Source organism: Nelumbo lutea, chromosome 2 (assembly GCF_056320005.1).
Source record: "Nelumbo lutea isolate HS-2025 chromosome 2, American lotus-T2T, whole genome shotgun sequence".
NCBI classification, from domain to species: Eukaryota; Viridiplantae; Streptophyta; class Magnoliopsida; order Proteales; family Nelumbonaceae; genus Nelumbo; species Nelumbo lutea.
The window spans coordinates 38,387,223-38,407,622 of record NC_142685.1 but is presented as its reverse complement, the minus strand read 5'-3'; the positions used below and the strand labels follow the sequence as shown (position 1 = coordinate 38,407,622).

Sequence of the window (20,400 nt, the reverse complement as noted above, 5' to 3'; positions counted from 1 at the left end):
CAACCATAAGAAATTTCTTTTAAGTGAGCAAATTAAAGAAATTTCAATGGTTGAAAATTAGGCTTGGTAACTAGGAATTTTGGTGGGTCCCAATGGGTTAAAATTGGTTTAGGGTATTAAGGGTTGGAGATAGGATTAATGTCTAGTATTAAGCTAGGGAAAATTTGGATAGTTTGTTTATAGATTTGAAATGTTCAAGAGGAGATTGCTGACTAAAATTGGAGTTAGGTTAAACATTTACAAAATAGTATCTTAGTATGATCTAATATAGTGGTAGAAAACATCCAGTGCAAATATGAAAGTTATGCATAAAAGTTACAAGTGAAATCAAAATATCATGTTTAAGAAGTGAATTTCTTTTCTTCTTTTCTTGAAGGGTAGGTAGATTTTTGGTAGAATTGATAAAAAATGTGTAAATAAAATAAAATACAAAAAGTACATTCTATTTGGAGTGACTTCTTATTGGTACTAGGCCAATTACTTTCCCTCATGGGAAAATTATTTATCCACATAGGAGATGGGAGGAAAAATAAAATTTCCATGAACCCCACACAAATCTAAAAAATGGGAACCAAAATCCCATTAACCAATTTTCTCTACTCTCAAAATCCAAAAAAAAAAAAAAAAGAATAGACCCTTAAGGTTATTTTGGAGTTGTGTAAAAATAACTGAAAAAGATGACGTGGATAACCACTGGTATTCCATATCGTCAATTAAAACATTTACCCTTACGTGGTTCAGGAATCTATCTATTAAATTATTTCTAATGATATTTGAGCTTTTGGTGTCTGATTAGAGGGTGACCCCTTGTACTTAGTATAGGGCCAATATTTTGATATTTTTAAATTTATGTTTTCTAAATTTCTAATAAATTTTGTTTGGTAGCCCTTTTCTATTTTGTAAGTTTAAATCATTATTTTATTTATTTATTTATGTATAAATTTGATACTTAGTTTAAAAGATTTATTGAAGTAACATAAATTTTTGTAGTTATTCTTTCTAAAAGATGGGGTGTCATGTGATACGACTAGGCTGAGATTGTGTTAATAGTTCCACAAAATTGGTGTCAACGAAAACAGTTTTGGTCATATGGTGATAAGAACAAATGGTTTTTCCATGTGTCAAAATAGGAAGGAAGGCACCGTACTTCCTCCGAGATCATCTCTACTAAGACTTCCTCCCTCCGTGACTGGTGGCGTAGTCTTTGTATGCCTGTGACCTTAGAGCACTAATAACGAACTTAACTAGAGAAAGCGATCAGAATTATCCAAATCTCCTCTAAAAATTGTGATCAGAAAATCAAAATTGAAAAAAACAAACAAGAAAGAACGGAAAGAATGCTAGGCTCAGACAAGCGAAAGGAATCGTTCGATACTATCCCTCTCCTGGACAATCGCTTCTCTACCTCTTCCTTTCGCACCTCCTCCTCCTCTACCTCTGCTAGATTGGAGACGGATGCCACTAATTACAGTTCTCGTTCTATCTTTCTTGGCGTTGACGTTGGTACGAGTAGCGCTCGTGCAGGTTAAATTCCTTCGTTCCCTCCTTTTCTCTTCCAGTTTGATCATGTTAAATAGATGGATATTATTTGCTTTTGGTTTTTATTTGCAAATCTATTTAATGTGATTGTCTTGATGATTCGATAATTTCTTTTATTTTTATTGTTCTATAAATGTGGATGTCATGATTCCTTTATTTTAAATAATTGTTAAAATTTTAAAAATATTTATTAAATCACCCTATACATAATGATAATTACTGATTATCATTGATAAATACATACACACAAAAATATACATTAACTGATTATTAATAACTTTTTGTGTTCATAATAATGTTTCTTAAAATGATTATTAACATTAACAAACTATTATTAATTAATGTTTATTTGAAATAATACTATTCCATAATGATTGAATTTAATGAGTGTTAATAGTTAACATCTAATGATTAGTTATTAATATTAATAACTATCATAATTATACTAATGTTAATCTTAGATAGTATAATAACACTAATGTTAATCATTAGTAATAATATATACTAACCATTAATTTTAATTAATGTTAATGTGAATGTTGTAATATTAATGATACTAATGTTAACATTAATAACATTAGTTAACATATTATCATTATCATTAATGATAGTTATTAGTGTTATTATATTATTAGTATATTATTAATATTAATAATAATATTAATTATTATAATATAATAATATTAATTAATGATAATAATTAGTGATACTAATGATATAATAAATATAATCATTAATATTAATGTTAATAATAATATTATTAATAGTTATTATAATGTTAACATTAATAATCAGTCAATAATAAAATTATATCATTAGTAATGATTATAATCTAATAAATTATATTAATAATATATAGTAATGATATAATCATTATTGATCATTAATATATAGGTTGATAATGTGAATATTATTATCATTAATATCAATATTAATATTAATATTATTATTAACATTAATATTATTAATGACATTAATGATTTAACATTATCATTAATATCACTAATGGTTCATTAACAGTATTATACTATTAATAATAGTATCATTAATAGTACTATTATCATTAAAAGTATTAATGAAATACTAGTACTATATTAATACTATTATTATAATGGTATCATTATTAATTTGTATTAATGATACTCTCATTATTAGTTTTATTACTATTATAATATTATAATAGTATTATTATATTACTATAATATAATAATATTATATTGAGTGTAGGGTGTAAATTTTGTTTAAAATTTACTATTTATTTGGAATATCTAATTTAAGTTTGTTATTTAATGATAGTATATTGATAGTATTAATATAATACTAATATTATATTGTTAGTAATATTATCATTAATGATAGTAATGATATTGTCATTATAATATTAATGATACTTATACTGATATTATGATAATATTAATATTAATATAATACAAAAGCGGAAGCCCTATCTCCTCATTTGCCCGACATCCTTTTCTTAAGAAGAAAAGATCGGAGCCGGTTTCAGTCGATTGGATACCTCTAGCCATTATCTACTAACTCCTTTCAAAGCTAGGAATTCCATATCTTTATATATTGGCCTATTCGAGTAGGTTATGGCATTCCAATTATATTAACCATTAATGATTAACTATAATATTATATTTATTAATATATTACTAATAAATATTAACATTATCATTACTAACATCTATTATTAATAATGATTAATATTAAACATTACCATGTACTGATAGATAACCATTATTAATTAATAACTATAATATTAATATAGTTTATTATTAATATCATAATGTTTAATACAATTATGGTTCTATAAAGGTAACCATTATGTAATAATGATAACCCTGTCTAATGAAGACTAACAATAGTTATATATTAATGTTAATCATAACATTAATATTATTTGTTGTTGAAAAACTAATACTATTCCAAAATAGATTGTCAATTATAAATTAAATATTAAATAACAAACTTAAGTTAGATATTTCAAATAAGTAGTAAATTTTAAACAAAAGTTACACCCTATACTTAATAAGGTGTGTTAAACAAACTTTATTTGTTCAAAACATAGCTTCTCAATAATTATTAGTATATGGATAGTTTTCTTTTGTTCTGATACGTAGAGGGTTAGTGATTACCTAAGACTGATAGAATGTAGATAACTACTTTTGCATTTTCTGCATTTTTTTAGGAATTAATTGAAAATGGTAGTAGTGGGTTGTGGTTTTAATGACTTCTCAAAAAATGCCATAGCCCACATGTTTAGCTTTTCAGAAAAATGAGAAGACTATGTGTTTGAATGGTGTAGAATTGTAGCCTGGTAGTAGTTTGTGGGCTTTAGCAGGAATTTCTTAGAAATTACCACATGTCTAACTTTCTAGAAAATAAGAATGCCACTTATCTGAATGATGGTAATGGGCTGTGAACATTAACAACTTCTCAGAAAAAAAACACTGTGCTAAATTTGAAAAAACCTGTTTGAATGGTGGGGGTTGTAGTCTGAAATATATATATATATATAACCATTGAGGCAAATGACCAAACCCACAAAGACCCAATTTCCTCCTTAATAAACTTATAGTTGGCAATTCATCGAACAACTACAATTCAACCACTTTCGGCCCAACTACCATTTTGATAAAGAGTTGTTTGAGAATCCTTTCAACAACACGTCCTGTAGTATCCTGTGCATGGCATGCATTAGGACTTGCTCTTGGACAAAGGGACTCACCAAAGATAAGCTCATATAGACCCGTATTGACGTGATTAAACCATGGATCATTAACGCTAATCTCCATCTCATGCATCCGGTTCTCTTCATGATCAATTGGTACAAATATCATCCGATCAGTAGTGTTAGAATATATCCAATGCATGCTTTTATGCATTGGTTTAATTAGTTTGATTCTACTCATAGATTCTCGAACCTCATCCTGTGATAAGCAATTGTCAGGATTAGAATTCCAAAATGCATTGGAACCTTGAGTAGCAGAGTTGGTTTCAACGTGGTTTTCTTTAATGCGTCATTCGCTTTTAAGTTATTTATTTGGATAAATGTAATTACCTAGATCACTTAAGTGTATTTATCCATGTTCTTTTATTTTTTTCAGGTAAATAAAACAGTGACCATTTTATTCATAGAAATCCATTATTAAAAGGGGCATTTTTGTCCATTCAAGTGTTGGATAATTTCCCCTTGGAAAATTTATCACTTTATTTGGTAAATGATAGAAAACATATTTTCCTTTATTGGTCAATGAAAATCAAAATAACAAAATGCCATTAACCAACTTTCCCCCTTTCCATATAAAAAAAAAGACGGAAACGACCAATTCAATTCAAACCGATCAAGCCGATTTTACTTAACACTGGGTCGGTTTCAGTTTTAAATTAAGATAACCTGACCAAATCAGATCGATTGGAAAAATCTCAATAAACCAACTCAACCCGTCCCATAAACAGTCCTACGATCTATAACCATGTTATCTCTCTCTCCCCATTTATCATAAACATGTTAGATCTCCTCCAACGCCCAAAATCAAACCCAAATGAACACTAGGTGTCTTCACATTGGTGCCTACCTCGCAAAAAACTCAAAAATAAACCAAATGTTTATTCAGGTCATGCCCAAGAAGCTTACTCTCATAGATCGTTCGTACGTGAAGTGGGTGCTGGATAGCAGAGATCAGTTGCAGTCGTTGAAACACAACTCCAATAAGCGCGTGTCAAGTGCTTGAGCACCCTTGGCGACACGGGGCATCGCCGGATGGAACCGGGCAACGTAGGCATACTCCTCTCCAGTACTCTGTTGAGATTTTACGAAACTGGTAGATCTCTTTGCTGCTCCAAATGGTGAGATCACCAATAACTTTGAGATCGGTGGTTTTGCTATGGCTGGAAGATGTTTGGTCCACACCATGACTTTGTGACAGAATAGGTTTGTTGGCTTAGTGAAAATGGCGGTACCACACTGGTTATACTGTTGGAGAGGGCGCTTGAGAGAGGAGTAACCGGAGCAGAGAGGTGAAGGGGCTGGGTTGGCAAGGGTTGTATAGTAATAGTTGGGCTTCTTTCCTTCTTCGAGGGGGAACGATGTTTATCGTGATGGCTGTTAACACTGTGTTGGGAGTAAGGTTCAAAATTTCGAATTGTATCATTGGCTTAACGATACGCTCCTACAGGGGTTGTATCAGGGTGTGACCTGGTTCTGGTTCAGAGGGTAGATCAACCTTATACCGACCCTGATACACCCCCGGCTTGTATCAATATTTTAAACCTTGGTTGAGAGTAGTAGGGTTGAGGAGCTGGTGGGTATTGGCTTGAGGGGTGAAGGTCTTTGCACTAATCGTCAGAAATGCCACCGTTTATTTATCAATAGGGGCAACAAGATCCGGTGGTGGGTTTGGAGTCTCAACACCCTTCCACATTGCTTCATCAACCAGAGGCAAAATCTGTTTGAGGTTGTATTCGATCTCTGCCATTTGAGCTAGGATCCGTTGATGGTTCTTCTTGATACGGCTGAGATGAGCTTCGAGATTTGCTCTTCTTGAATCCATGGGATCAGTCTGCTTTGATACCAAATGTTACGTATTCCTTCTCGGTGAGAGAAGAAATAGGTAACTCCCTCAAGCAATGGTGCAGAGCACCGCTCAAAGAGGGCTGAAACCAAGAGAAGGCTTCAAACAAATAACTAAGGGAATAAAATGATCGCTGATTTCATTATTCAAGCCATGCAAATATATAGAGAGGGTTGCCTCAGACCATTACAATAGAAAGCAAATAACAGAAAGAAAAGTAAATAACAGAATATAAATGATTGCATCTGCCAATGGCTTCGTAACGACCTCAGATGCTTGCAGATGTGAGTAAGCATTGTAGCTGAAAGGCCATGGCTTGCTCCCTTGATGCGCATCACCCCAATGAATCTTCCACTGTGGTTACTTGCCAGATCTTTTGCCACGTGTCCTCTGCCACCAATGGCTCGTGACAAAAGCTGAAGCTGTGTGGATTGGATGTCCCTGTTTCGTTAGGAATGCAATGGGTTAAGGGTCAATCAAGCGTTGCCCCTGTTGATCATCTTTTACATGTGGCTTCTACAGCTTAGCTTTTAGGGTCCCCTTTTATGGTAAAATGGTCAAACTAAATGGAGGATTCCAATACTCTAGAAATCATCAAAGGATAACCTCTCAAGATCCTGCATCAGGTCCAGGTCTCAAATAGATTCTAATCTTCTTGCACTTCATGCCCCCTTTTTCTGGATCTTGATTAAGAAGAGTAGCTTCCCATCTAGCTGTTGCTTCTGCCAAGATGATGTTAATTTGTATACCCTAAGAATCTCTCTTTAAAAAACTCCCGTTGTTTCAACCATTGATGTTGATGCTATGTTAGAGCTGAGAACTGGAAAAAATAGTAGCTGATAAGATGATAATGTTATTCTTATTTACTATGTAATCGATCAATGAATGTTTTGTGAAATTTCTTCATAACTGCAAGTAACATAGTGAAAATTAATCTCTAGTTAGAAGGATTAATTTATAAAATTTGTAAGATCCACATTATATGATTTCATGCAGCTGGTCTTTGATTACTAGTTGTAAGTTCAAAAATTACATTGAACCAGTTGTTGTCTAAAAGAGCTTTCAACTGGTTATATTTAAATATTTATGCTTTAGCTATTATGGATGTTACCTTTTTTTTCTTACCTATGCAGTATGAACAATTGACTCAGGTCTCTTTGATGGGAATGGAAAGCTTCTAGGTTCAGCTAGTAGTCCCATACAAATCTGGAAGGATGGTGACTGCATTGAGGTGACAAGCAATTTAAATTTTTTATCCTAATAATTCTTCAGTGGAATTGTTTTGTTGATCCACTGGACCAAGTAATATGTTGTATGAAGGTTTTGTCGCATTAAGAGATAATTGAGAAATTAGTAGAAAACTTCTTGCATTTTAAGATTTTATTCCATATAAATAGGACTCCAGTGGACGGTTTTTTCCGTTTCTTCTTTTTTTTTGATAAGAATATGATTTATTAATAAAACCAGAAGATGTACATAGAATCTTTCCAAAAAGTAGGTGTGAGATGCAGCCTCAGATACAAATCGAATTACAATTGAGCCCAAAACATCTATTCCCTATAGATCCCCTTTCTTGTCTAAGTGATCTGCTATCCCATTAGCTGATCTCCTTTGCTAAAGGATCCGTACAGTCACATTAGTGGTTAACCATTTAAATCCTTTCACAGCTTCCCTATAAGTCCAAATGTTGTGTCAGAATTTGTCAACCACCCAATACCCAACTTAGAGTCTTCTTCAGTTACCAATCTGTCCACATTACTACACCCCTTGTCCAACTGGGCTCGAATATAAAGCAATTATATGCTCTTCCACATCCTTGAAGACTGTTGTGAGGACTGTAAATTGCCCAAAATGGTTGAACCTTGCTAGGGTTTCTAGGATGAAATTCAATTCTTTTAACAGTCCAAGAAATAGAGAATTGAAATTCTCATTAGAGAAACCAATTTCTCCTAGGATCGATCTAGCTTTAGGTTGCCCAATTTGATTTCCAAATTTGAATAGGTTTATACGTGATATGGAGACCACAAGTTGCAGCTCCCAAAGTGGTTGTTCACACCCAAGTTCAAGCCCAAATCGGGCTCCAAGCTGAAGATGGCGCAACACCAATAGAGAAGTTGATCTTGCAATCTTTTGTGAATTGATTTTGGACTCCAAGTTTGTACTCTGTGTGCATCTATTAACCACTTGAGAAATCTGGGTTTTTGCTGGAACAACAGAGAAAATAAGAGAGAAAAGTTTCCTTCAATGGCCTGGTCGAACTAGGGTTTGGATGCTATGAGAATGGATGAGAATCTCTTTCTAGATCTTTCTTACTCTATATTTTATAGAGTTGACAAGACGTAATGTCATTAGGAGTTTTGAAATCTTAGCTCTAACTTAATTAGAAGTTCTCTAATTTGGGAATACTCCTAATTACTTTAGTAATAAAAAAAGACCAAGCTCATTAACAATTCGACCCAAGCAACCCACCCATGCACATGACAATTTAAACTAGTCATGTGACTAGTCTTATTAGCTCATAGAATGGATTAGGCCCATTACTTAAGTAGTTGTTGTTCACATTCCTTGCAAGTCCATTATACCTGAATATTGTATGGTGTGGGACCTACCAAGCTCTCATATCAATCTATATGGGTTTGGCCCATGTAGAGAACCACATGGACCGAATTCACTAGGTAAACCTAGTAAATCCCTAAGGCAATTGTATTGGGCTTAGAATGGGTCCAACACTTAAGTATAAGTGGTCTTTGGTTTCAGCCACCCAATGAAGCTCAAAGACAATGAATTAATGTAAGAAATGGTTTCAGCCTAAATGGTCTTTTGCTCTTAAATTCTCAGCTCAAAATATCTGTACACTACTCATAGGGAAGGACCTCTTCCCTGACTACTATATGCAATGTCATACCCTATGCTCAAATGGATCCCATGATTAAAATCTTTTGTAAACATTTTTCATAAAATAACCATTTATAAATATAAATACATTTTGCAAATTGATTTCAAAACACATTGAAATCCACTATCGATAGTTTTAGGTTTTCATCAAAAAAGAGTGTAAACTAGGATATTTTCTTTGTCTGATAAAGGGGGTGATCCTATCACAATAATCACCCACTCAAGTGATATTCCAAACTGTTCCAACATACCTAGGTATTTGACCCTTAGTGGATTTCACTGGTTGGTACATCAAAAGCAGCCCAGTCCATCACTTAGTGCAATACACAGGCAATGTTCAAAATTTCGATACGATACACAAACAAAGTTGTATTGTATCGGGCGTACCGTATTTGTATCAGTGGCTTAACGATACACCCTTACAGGGGTTGTATCGGGGTTTGACTTGATTAGACCAGCCTTAAACCGACCCCTCTAAACTAGTTTCAAAGAAAAAAAAGGGGAGACTGAGCTTCGATACAAGCCAATACGCCCCTACTGGTGTATCAACCTGTATCAATATTTTAAACCTTGTACACAGAAACATTTTTACTAATATAAGTCTCATAAATGTCCAGTTTAAAGAGTAATACACAAAAAAATACCAAAAACACACATAAAATAATAATGATATGATTTTATTCAATAACAAAAATCATAATACATCAGTTTGATTGGAGCTGAGGGCATACGTTGTCTAACAAAGACACCCCCCTATTCTTGATGGCCTTGGGTTTCCAAGGCTGCTGCCATCAAAGTTTAGTTTTATGAACCCTTCTGTAGGCCTTGGAGCAAGCTTTGCCTTAGCTTTTGAATAGTTTGCCACAACTCCCCAATTCCTCCAAATATCACCGATGGTAAACTAGGAAAAGAGATTTAAGATTTTGGCCCAATGTATATCTCTTTTAATGAGACAATCCTAAATAACCTCCACCATTCTTTCTTTATCATTGAATATTCTGTCATTCTTTTCTTCCCAAATGGTCCAAATCACATCTCAATGGAATTCTCCCCTTCGCTTAAATTAGCTAAAGGTAGAAGTGTCATATGGGCCATTGATTTGCAAAGGTGATATTCAACTATGCCCAAAGAGTACTAACAACCTTTTCCAAAGGCTTCCAACCATGGGATAGGAAAAAAATAAGTGGCAACAACTCTCACCATTAGCTTTACAAAGGATACACCAATTAGGGGAAAGGCAAAGAGAAGTTGTCTTTTTTGTAGAGTATCCATGTTTTTCAAATTTTCATGAAAGACTCCCTAACAGAGAGCATTGACCTAGGGTGGGAAAGGTTTGGACCAAATTTTTTTGAAGGAAAGAAGAGGGAGAGGAAGATGAACATAAGGAGGAAATGAAGGAAGCATAAGAGAAGACACCTTTAGGGTGAAGAGTCCAAACCCTAGAGTCAAGTAAGAAAGGATCCAAAGAAATAGGCTTAAGAATTTTAAAAAGCAGAGAAAGATAATCAAACTCATGATCCATTAGGTTTCTTTTGAACCTTAGATCCCAATTAATACCATTCGAAGTGGAAAGGGAGTCAAGTCTTTGTACATGTTGATTTTTAAGCACAGAGAGGGAATATGAGGGAAAAAGGTCTTTAAGAGTAGAATTACCAATCCAAAGGTCTTCCCAGAATAAAACCTTATCTCAGGTACATGCATTGTACCTTATAAAGCTTAGAAACTTAGGGAGAATGCCACTATGAAGACAAAGTAGCCTATTGTGAAAGACCAACAATCCATGTGTACTTTCCACCACTTCATGCCCAAGTCTTCCCCTCTCTAAAGGCCATCTCTAAAGCCACTTACCTAACAAGGTTAAATTCTTCTTCCCTATTTTCCCTATGCTTAAGCCCCCTTCTTTGCCTTTACACATAGTTCCCCAACTTATCAAATGATCCTTCCTACCGTCACTTGGTTCCCACAAAAAATCTATCATATTTTTCTCCACATTCCACACCTTCCTTCTTGGCATGTTGAAGACTAAAAGGTAGTATATTGGTAGGTTTTCTAGAGTGGGTTTTATCAATGTTGAGCATACTTTTCTTGAAGAAATTTGCAAGGTGTAATTTCTCTTCCATGCTGCTAAACATTGAGCATACTTTTCTACTATGGGTATCTAGAACCTCCTTTCTTGAGTATTATCTTTTAAAAGCATGCCAAATATTTTAGTTGGTAAACAAGAGTTATAAATCTAAGGTTTAGAAGAGAGAAAGAGAGATGTGCTGAGAGGTGTGTGTTAGTTACTGTTAACACCCTCAAAAGTTCTTCATATTTTGAAAAGAGAAAATTACAAGGAAGACCTTACTTGGGCGTCCAAATATAGAGAGAGTACAAGAGAAGAGGAAAAGGCTAAGATACCCCTAACTAAGCATTGTCAACACTCCCCCTCAAGCTGAGCATATATGTCAATCATGCCTAGTTCGGTAAGGTTCTTAGCAAACTTTGGATGGTGAACACCTTTAGTGAGGCAATCAGCTAGTTGGACTTTTGACCTTACAAAAGTAAGGCAAATCTCTCTGCTAGCAATTTTGTTTCTAATAAAGTGTCTATCCACCTCAATATGCTTTTTATGATCATGTTGGATAGGATTTTGGGCAATATTTGTGGTTGTTTGGTTGTCACAATATAGTCCCATTGGGACATTTGCTTGGATGCCCATCTCAGTCAATAAGGTCTTCAATCAGAGTAGTTCAGACACTCAATGAACCATTGCTCTATACTCTGCCTTAGCACTAGAACGAGCAACAACAGATTGTTTCTTACTTCTCCATGAAACCACATTGCCTCCAACTAAGGCACAATAACTAGATGTAGATCTTCTATCATCAATGGACCCTACCCAATCAACATCTGTGTAAGCCTCAGTTTTTAGATGGCTGTGATCGGAATACAACATACCCTTGCTAGGGCATCCTTTCAGATAGGCTAAAATTCTGTTAACTACTTGCATATGTGATGTCTTGGGTTCATGCATATATTGGCTAACCACTCCAATAGCGTAGGATATGTTAGGTCTAGTCAAATAGAGATATAGAAGGTGATTGGGGTTGTATTGGGATCTCTTTTACCTTACAGGTATCACAAAATTCATTAAATCTCCTCATATTTGTAGAGGTTTGTTGGTTAGAATTATTTGTTTCATTTGTTGAACCTGATCACATTAAAGTCCTCCCCAAGACACCATGCACCATCTTAAAAGATTTTTTTTCTTATTGGAAGGGTATTGGAATGTAGGTCATTTGTATTGAGTGTGGGCACAATTGGGTGAATTGGTCAGTTTGCCTAGGTTATCTTTGTCCAATTGCCATAAAAAGATATCTTTCTTCATGTTTTGTCAGGTTATGTTCTTTTCTGTTTTGTGATATATATATATGAATATGTAGGTTATGTGTTCTGTTTGTAATTTGGATTGAATTTCTCTTCATTTTTGGATTGTCTCTCTTCTGGGTTAGTTGGGTTGTCTATTTAACATCTTATTGGGGCTCTATTGGGAGTGGAGCTTTGATGCTCTTCCCTATGGGTGTAAACTACCAAACTAAACCACATTTAATCTTTATGACTTTTTTTTTTTGTTCAGCAATACAAAAATTGATTCATTAGATTAAAAAAACAGAGATACAACAAGGAGTTGTGAGCAAAAACAAAGCCCAAATAGAAGCTATTCACTGTTTGCAGATCTCCTAATCCACCTTATTTAGATCATTGTGTCTTTAGAAATCTTCTTGAATTGCCTAAATTCATTCCTTAACTTCCATATGATTCCTTCCCCCTTTTACAGCTAGCCCACAACTACGTTTGACTCACCTTCAATAATCAGCTTATTAATTCCCATTTCTTTATCTTTCTCTACTCCATAGACTGCTGCCAATAATTCTGATCTCACCGCATCTCCATGCTAAATAGGCCCCGAGTACAAAGCTAGAATGTTTCCTTTTTCTTCCCTACTTACCCCACTAATACCCAATGGTTCAGGATTACCCATACAGCTACCGTTAAAGTTTAATTTCTTCCACCCAACACATGGAGGAGACCAGGCCTCATGTACTTTCTGTCTTCTAGATGAAGAACCTGCAATTGTTCCCCACGATCTGAAGAATTTTTCTACCTTAAAGTCAGCAAAAAGCTTTAAGGTGCTCACCCTATGTGCTACTTTTAGGGTAATCACCTCAATCACAGCTTCCTTCTTTCCTTGTCTTCAAAGATTCTTAGGTTCCTTTCCTTCTAAATTGTACAGATCACTGCTACTCTAGTGCATCTCCACATAATCCTGCCTCTTCTTTTCGGGCAGCTGAAAAATTGATAACTAAATACACCTACCAGACAATCAGGGGGAGGCCAACTGCATCCAAAAAGAGATGAAAACCACTCCCAAATAGAATTAGCAAAAGGACAGGAGATCAAAAGATGAAAGTCGGTCTCACCATACAACTTACATAAAGAGAACCAACTTGGGGACAAGCACCAATTTGGTCTTTTCGTTTGAAGTAGATCATAGGTGTTAATGGAATCATGAAACACTTCCGAACAAAAAGCACCAACTTTTGGAGGGATGGGCTGAGACCATATCTCCTTAATAGGGAAAGGTGAGGGGTGGTGGAGATAAGAGAATTCAAAAAGGACTTATAGGAAAAAGAACCCGACTGATTAAGGGCTCACACTCTAGAATCTAAACCACCCTCCCCCAAAAATACTGAACTCAGTAGAAGAAGAAAAGAAGAGACATTGGAAATTTCAGATTCTCTCACGTTTCTAGTGAAGCCAAGGTTCCAACTCAGGTCTGAAAGGGATGGGGAAGAACTAATAAATTCACAAATAGGTTTACCTTTGAAACTAGAAAGCTCAAAGAGAGAAGGAAAAACCTCCGGAAGGGGGGATTCCCCTACCCAAATATCCTCTAAAAATCTAATTCTCTGACCCAAAGCCAAATCATACCTTATGTGATTGAGAAATACAGGAAGATTGCCATGGATAGCCTTCCAAGGAGCAGCCAAAGTAGCTCTATGTAAGCAGCCCACATCCCAACCATTGTTTGACAGCCCATGGATACTTTAAATTACTCTAGTCCACAGCCTCTCCTTTTCTTTAGGGAATCTCCAAAGCCATTTACTCAACAAAGCCGAGTTCTTCAACTTAACATTTCCAATGCCCAGAGCCCCTTCAGCCTTTAGTTGCATCACCTTATACCATCTAACAAAATGATCTTTCTTCCCTTCACCAGGCTCCCAAAGGAAATTTCTCATTATCTTTTCAACTCTTTTTACCACAGTTTGAGGCATCCTAAAAACCGACATATAGTACACTGGGAGGTTCATTTAATCTTTATGACTTGTTTATGTCTTTCTTGTTATTTTACCCCTCATACTGACAGCTTTAAATATGTAAGAGTTTTGCTGTTACCAAAAAACCCTGTGAAATATTTAGCACCACTGATAACTTTTGAAACAGAGCTGACTCTCTTGCTAAACAAGGGGTAGAAAGGGAGCAATTGTTCTGGGTATCTTTGTAACATATTGTTGATTTTGGGACTGATATCATGGTCTTCAAATCAAATTTGTATTGTTTTTTCACGTATTATTTTAATAAAATCAAAATTTTACTGATTAAAAAAAAAACTTATTGTTGAAACAGCAATCTTCAACTGATATCTGGCATTCAATCTGTGCATCTGTAAAAGCAGCATGTTCTCTTGCAAATGTTGCAGGTGAAGAAGTAAGTGGTCTGGGATTTGCGGCTACTTGTTCACTTGGTTTGTGACCTTCTACTGATTCTTCATGCACATTCTCAAGTCTCCAGTTTTTTATTTTTAAAAGATATTATTTAATGTATTTTTGAGACTGTGTTGCTAAACTATTGACCTTGTTTTCTATTTGCAGTTGCAGTGGATGCTGATGGCTCTCCTGTTACAGTTTCTTGGAGTGGTGATACAAGGAGAAATATTATTGTGTGGATGGACCATAGAGCTGTCAAGCAAGCTGAACGGATAAATTCCTCTAATTCACCAGTGCTGCAATATTTTGGGGGATCAGTCTCCCCTGAAATGCAACCTCCAAAGGTACTTCAGCAACTGATTTGCTAATTTCTCATGTTAACCATATTCTATTGTCATAATGTTCATTCCTGTTCCTCTCTACCTAGATCTTGGTAACAGTAAAACTTTGAACACTGGACTGTTCTTTTTGTTTTGCCCCTGAGATGCAACCTCCAAAGGTTCTTCAGCAGATGACTTGTTAATTTCTCATAGATAACCATACTCTGTTGTCATAATGTTCATTCCTGTTCCTCTTTGTAGCATTTAGCCTAGATCTTGGTAATAGTAAAACCTTGAACACATGGTGTGGTGCCTAGATGCCAGTATGGATTTTAAATACTAGGTCCCAATGACATAACAGATCCAAGGTGTTTAAGGCACCATATTCAAATAAGGATTTGATCAACCCTCCTGAATAGCATATGCCAAGTAATAAAGCAAATTTTCCTATCTTTTGAGTGCATGATCCACTGGATTCCACTCTTCAACTGCATATTTGTGGTTTTAGTGGCTATAGTATCATATTATTAGACATTTTAGGGCCTGAAAGCATTAGACCTTGTCCATGAAATTCCCTATTTCTATCTACAACTAGATCAATCTCACTTCATAAGCCTTAATATTAGATTCTGGTTGTCATACATGAGGGTGTTTCCACTGGCAATCTCTGAAAAATTTCTGGGAGACAATGGCCTCACAAGTGACAGGCAATATCAGAGAAATGAAAGTTCTACAAATTACTTTCTCATTTTATTGACAAGGAGTTGATACGGTGAGGATATTGACTCAAGGTAGTACCATAAAATTTGATTGGAATGAGCGTGGGCAAGGTTAGTGGTACAGAAAAAAATATGGTAGAATTTATATCATTTTTTAGGCCCTGTTTGCTTTTTGGGAAGTTAGTTACTAGAAATACTTACCCGTGTAAGTGCATTTACCATGCTCTTTTATTTTCTAGGTAAATAAGACAATGACCATTTTAGCCATAAAATGCCATTATTACAAGGGGCAATTATGTTCCATCCAAGTGTTGGCAACTTTCTCCCCAGGTGGGAAAGTTACTTACCCACCTGGGAGGTAAGTGATACCCAGGGAAAATAAATTTTCCATGGACCCTACATAAATCTGAAAATAGAACATGGGTATCTTGGTCAGTGGAAACCAAAATCCTATTGATCAATTTTGCCCCCTCTCAAAATCCAAAAAACGAATTGGCCCTTAAGGTCAAAAGTAGGGTTCAACAAAATACTATCAGGTTGAGTTGAATCAGAGTCAAACTAGACGAATTTTACTGAGTTGACTTTGTGAGCCCAGTTGATTTAAAGTACATTCAATGCCATTTACTTGGCTATTTCTGAGTTGAATTTTTGAGTTTTAAAACTATGGTAAGTAATAGTATAGAAAATTCAAAGAGAACTCTAATTTAGGATGAGTCAGATGGCCTCAAACTAGAGTCTTTAGTTTGTCATGTGAGAAGTCTAGTTCAGGATGTGAGTTGGACCAAGAAATTGGAGATGTCATTACCTTTGAGAAGAGTATGGAGTCATATGACCAAGAGGGAATAAATTGCCAACAAATTTATACCTCGTAATTTCCCCCCAAAATTGCTTAGTTACTTTATGTTCTAGTATTTCCTGTTGCTGGAGTCCACAATTTCCCATGTTTTTTCTTGAAACTAAAATACTACATTCCTAGCCTTTAGTTTGGCTATAATGCAGATTCAATAATGTCTTGATGGATCAGTGTTTGATTGTTTATGTATTAAAGTGTAGAGATTTTGTTTTTAATTGGTACACTATTATGAGTGGAGATATAGAGGGTGGTTATGAGTTTCTATTTAGATTTGGGTCCCTTTTGTACAATTCTATACTTCTACATTTAATAAAATATTTTTGATTACTCATAAAAAATTCTATTTATTTTGAATTTTGAAATACATACATGTTTTTAAATAAGTTGATAGTAAACTAATTTTGCAGCTGTTATGGGTGAAAGAAAATTTGCAAGAGTCTTGGTCAATGGCATTTAGGTGGATGGATTTGAGTGATTGGTTATCATATAGGTAATCCATGTTAGCTACCTGATGTTTTTCTTTTCTGTTTTATTTTTTAAAAGAAGATTTTTTTTTGTTGGCTCCATGGGACTACACAACCGTGGGGAGGAGTAGCCCATCCCCCAAAGCCATAACCCCCTAAAATTGGTGCAGGCAGGATTTGGTCCCAAGTCTTTGCTACAACCAGCTGGAGACCTAACCAACCAACCTGTTGGAACCTTGCACTATCTGCCTGATGATATATAATCCTTTAAGTTCCATATTTATTTTATTGTACATAGTTTGGTGGATTATAAAGTATTTAATTTTGGTATCTGCTATGTTGTTCTTGGTCTAATGAATTTATCCTGATGTATATTATCCTAGAGCAACAGGAGATGATACTAGGAGCCTGTGTACTACAATCTGCAAATGGACTTATCTTGGTCATGCACACATGGAACAACTCAATGAGAAAAATTCCCGAGATATGGAAGCTTGTGGATGGGATGATGACTTTTGGGAGGAAATTGGCTTGGGTGACCTTGTAGAAGGGCATCATGCTAAGATTGGTATACTCTTATGTCGTTTTATATAATTATTTATTCTTTTTCTATAGAATCTAGATTCTAGAATGACATCAATCCCCAAATATAAAAACTAAAAAGGAAAAACAGGAACTAAAAGTGGAAATTAACATTAGAAAGGATTAAACTTCTTGTTTCTTGTTTATGGATTAGTGGTTTTCTAGTCAGAATTGTAGTAACAAACAATTTTGTTGTCTTCAGTGCATTATGGTGCATAGTTGTAGGGAAAATGGGAAATTATTCTCAAGGAAGGAAAGACATTACACAACAAACCTGTTTGTTAGAAAGAATTGTTTGCATATGCAATTTTCAATGGGAAAATGGATTGGGGGGGGGGTGTCTACAATATTGTCATTATTCAGTGATATTAAATGTTTCTATAAAGAACTTCTTCGGGGCCATTAGGGATCTAAGACAAGGTGATCTACTTTCCCCCTTCCTATTCACTCTTGTTGCAGATGTGTTGAGTAGGCTCATCCTGAGAGTAGAGAGTCTTCAATTGTTCAAAAAATGGAGGGTGGGAGAAGATACCCTTCTAGTGATCCACTTGCAATTTGTAGATGATACTATTATTTTTTGTGATGGGGAGAATAATCAATGGATTGAGGATTTAACTTTGGTGGCGAGACTATTTGAGAAACTTTCCAATTTGAAGGAACTAAGGTCCTGGGCGGTAGCTTTAGGGTGTGTCTGTAGCGAGTGGCTGATGAAGTACTTAGGTCTCACTTTAGGAACCAACCCTAAAACTGTTAGTTTTTGGAATCCAGTGGTGAATAAAATAGAGAAAAGATTGGCGATGTGGAAAAGGAATTATATCTTGCTGGGAGAAAGGATATTATTAATTAAGTTCACCTTGGCTAATCTGTTTTTTTTTTTTTTTATAAGATTCACCTTGGCTGATCTTCCTGTTTATTACCTTTGTTTTTAGAATGCCTCAAGCAATTGCTAGAAGAATTGAGAAGTTGATGAAGGATTTCCTATGGGAACCTGGGAAAGGAAAGGGGGATCATTTGGTTAGGTGGGAGTTTGTGAGTAGAAGGTTGATGGGACATTGGAGATAGGTAACATTGCTAAGAAGAATTTAACTCTTCTTGGGAAATGGTTGTAGAGGTTTTCGGGAGACTTTTGAAAAGTTTTGGCACAAAGTTGTGGTGAGCATTCATGGGCTCTTAGAAAATGGTTGGGATGTTGGTGTTCTACGCAAAGCTACCCTTATTTCTCCTTGTAAAGCAATTCATAGTACTTTTTCCCTGTTTCTTAATTCACATTAGGTATGATCTTTCTTTTGGCAACAAGATTAAATTCTGGAAAGATCTTTGTCTTGGGGAGTCCCCATTGAAAGAGGTGTTTCCTTCTCTTTATGCCATCTCTAATCTTAAAAATAAACCAGTCTCTGAGTTTTTCCTACCTTCTTCTTTATTGTTTGGTTTTGATTGGAAGATTTTAGGAGAAATCTGAGAGAGTCTGAGTTAGGCCTTGTTTCTGGTCTTCTAAACTTGTTGGATGGGGTGGGTGGTTCTAAACTTGGGGATCAATGAATTTGGGTTCCTAATTCTGTCATTTTGTGGGTAAGATTTCTTGTAGTTCATTTTTTTATATGTTGGTTATGTGAAGAAACTCCCTAATGTACCATTTTATTGTAGTCCTTATTGTATTGTTTCTCTTATTTATTATTATTTTCACTTCAGCCTTGCAAGGGCCTCTCTGTAAATTCTCTAAATTGTGTTGCCCTACAAGGGCCTCTCTATAATTTCTTTAATTTCACTTTCTATATAAAGGACCCTTGGGGTAAGGTCGAATCATCCATTTCTTCATCCCCAAAATTCTGTATTCTGCTCTGGGTCTTTTTTTTTTTTTTTGCTCATTTATGATGGCTGAAAAGGTTGATTTCCTCCCTGTAAAATTTGATGGAATTAACTACAATATGTGGAAGTTCCATTTTGATTTCTATGTTGAGGGAAATGGACTTGAAGGTTACTTGAATGGGACTGTATGTAAACCTGATGAGGCTGAGGCTGATAGTAAAGCTTATACACAATGGAAGCTAGACAACGAAAAGTTATCTCCTAGATTTTGAGCTCCATTGTGCCTCACATTAGTGTCCCTATGAGAAGACTAAGGACTACCTATGAGATGTATGCCTATTTGAGAAGAGGTTTATCATCAGTCCAATATGTCATGCCAATACTAGTTTGAATCTGAAATCTTTGCTTATTGCCAGGGGGGCAAAAAGATACAAGAATACCATTTAGGCTTTATTGATCTCTGGGCTGAATACGAACTTGTTCATATTGAACCTTCTGATCCCATTGAATGTGGCAAGTATTTGCAAAAACATTTTGAAAATAGGAACATTAACCAGTTTCTCATGAGGTTGAGACTTGAGTATGAAATAATCAGGTCAAATATTTTGAGTGAGGAACTCTTCCAGACTTAGACTCTGTGATGGGAGAGTTGTTGAGAGAAGAAACTAGACTCCTAAATGCTACAAACATAGAAGGGAAACATCCTGATTCAAAGATTGATATTGTTTTTCTTGCACGAGGGAATAAGAAATCTGGTGGAAAAGACCATTCTAAAACTCAATGCTATGAATGTAAAGGATATGGACATATATCCTTTCATTGCAAAAAGAAGAATGTCTGTACATATTGCAAACAACATGGACATATCATTCCAGATTGCCCAATTCATCCACCC

The 20,400-nt window shown here is 35.1% G+C and overlaps 1 protein-coding gene across 16 annotated transcripts in view; it reads left to right on the top strand.

Moving 5' to 3' along the window:
- Window positions 1-1,261: 1,261 nt before the first annotated feature.
- LOC148869961 (uncharacterized) overlaps window positions 1,262-20,400 on the top strand; it is a 57,701-nt gene continuing 38,562 nt past the window's right edge. The window contains exons 1-6 of one of the 16 annotated variants that reach the window (XM_088967499.1): window positions 1,262-1,524; window positions 7,268-7,347; window positions 14,682-14,799; window positions 14,927-15,105; window positions 17,061-17,143; window positions 17,501-17,685. In XM_088967499.1, the coding sequence (XP_088823625.1) occupies window positions 1,338-1,524; window positions 7,268-7,347; window positions 14,682-14,799; window positions 14,927-15,105; window positions 17,061-17,143; window positions 17,501-17,685 (832 nt within the window). In that variant the 5' untranslated portion in view covers window positions 1,262-1,337. Of the gene's footprint in view, window positions 1,525-5,071; window positions 6,000-6,565; window positions 6,860-7,249; window positions 7,348-14,681; window positions 14,800-14,926; window positions 15,106-17,060; window positions 17,144-17,500; window positions 17,686-20,400 lie in introns of those variants that run through there. The other 15 variants (XM_088967503.1, XM_088967512.1, XM_088967508.1 and 12 more) reach the window with 15 other exon arrangements.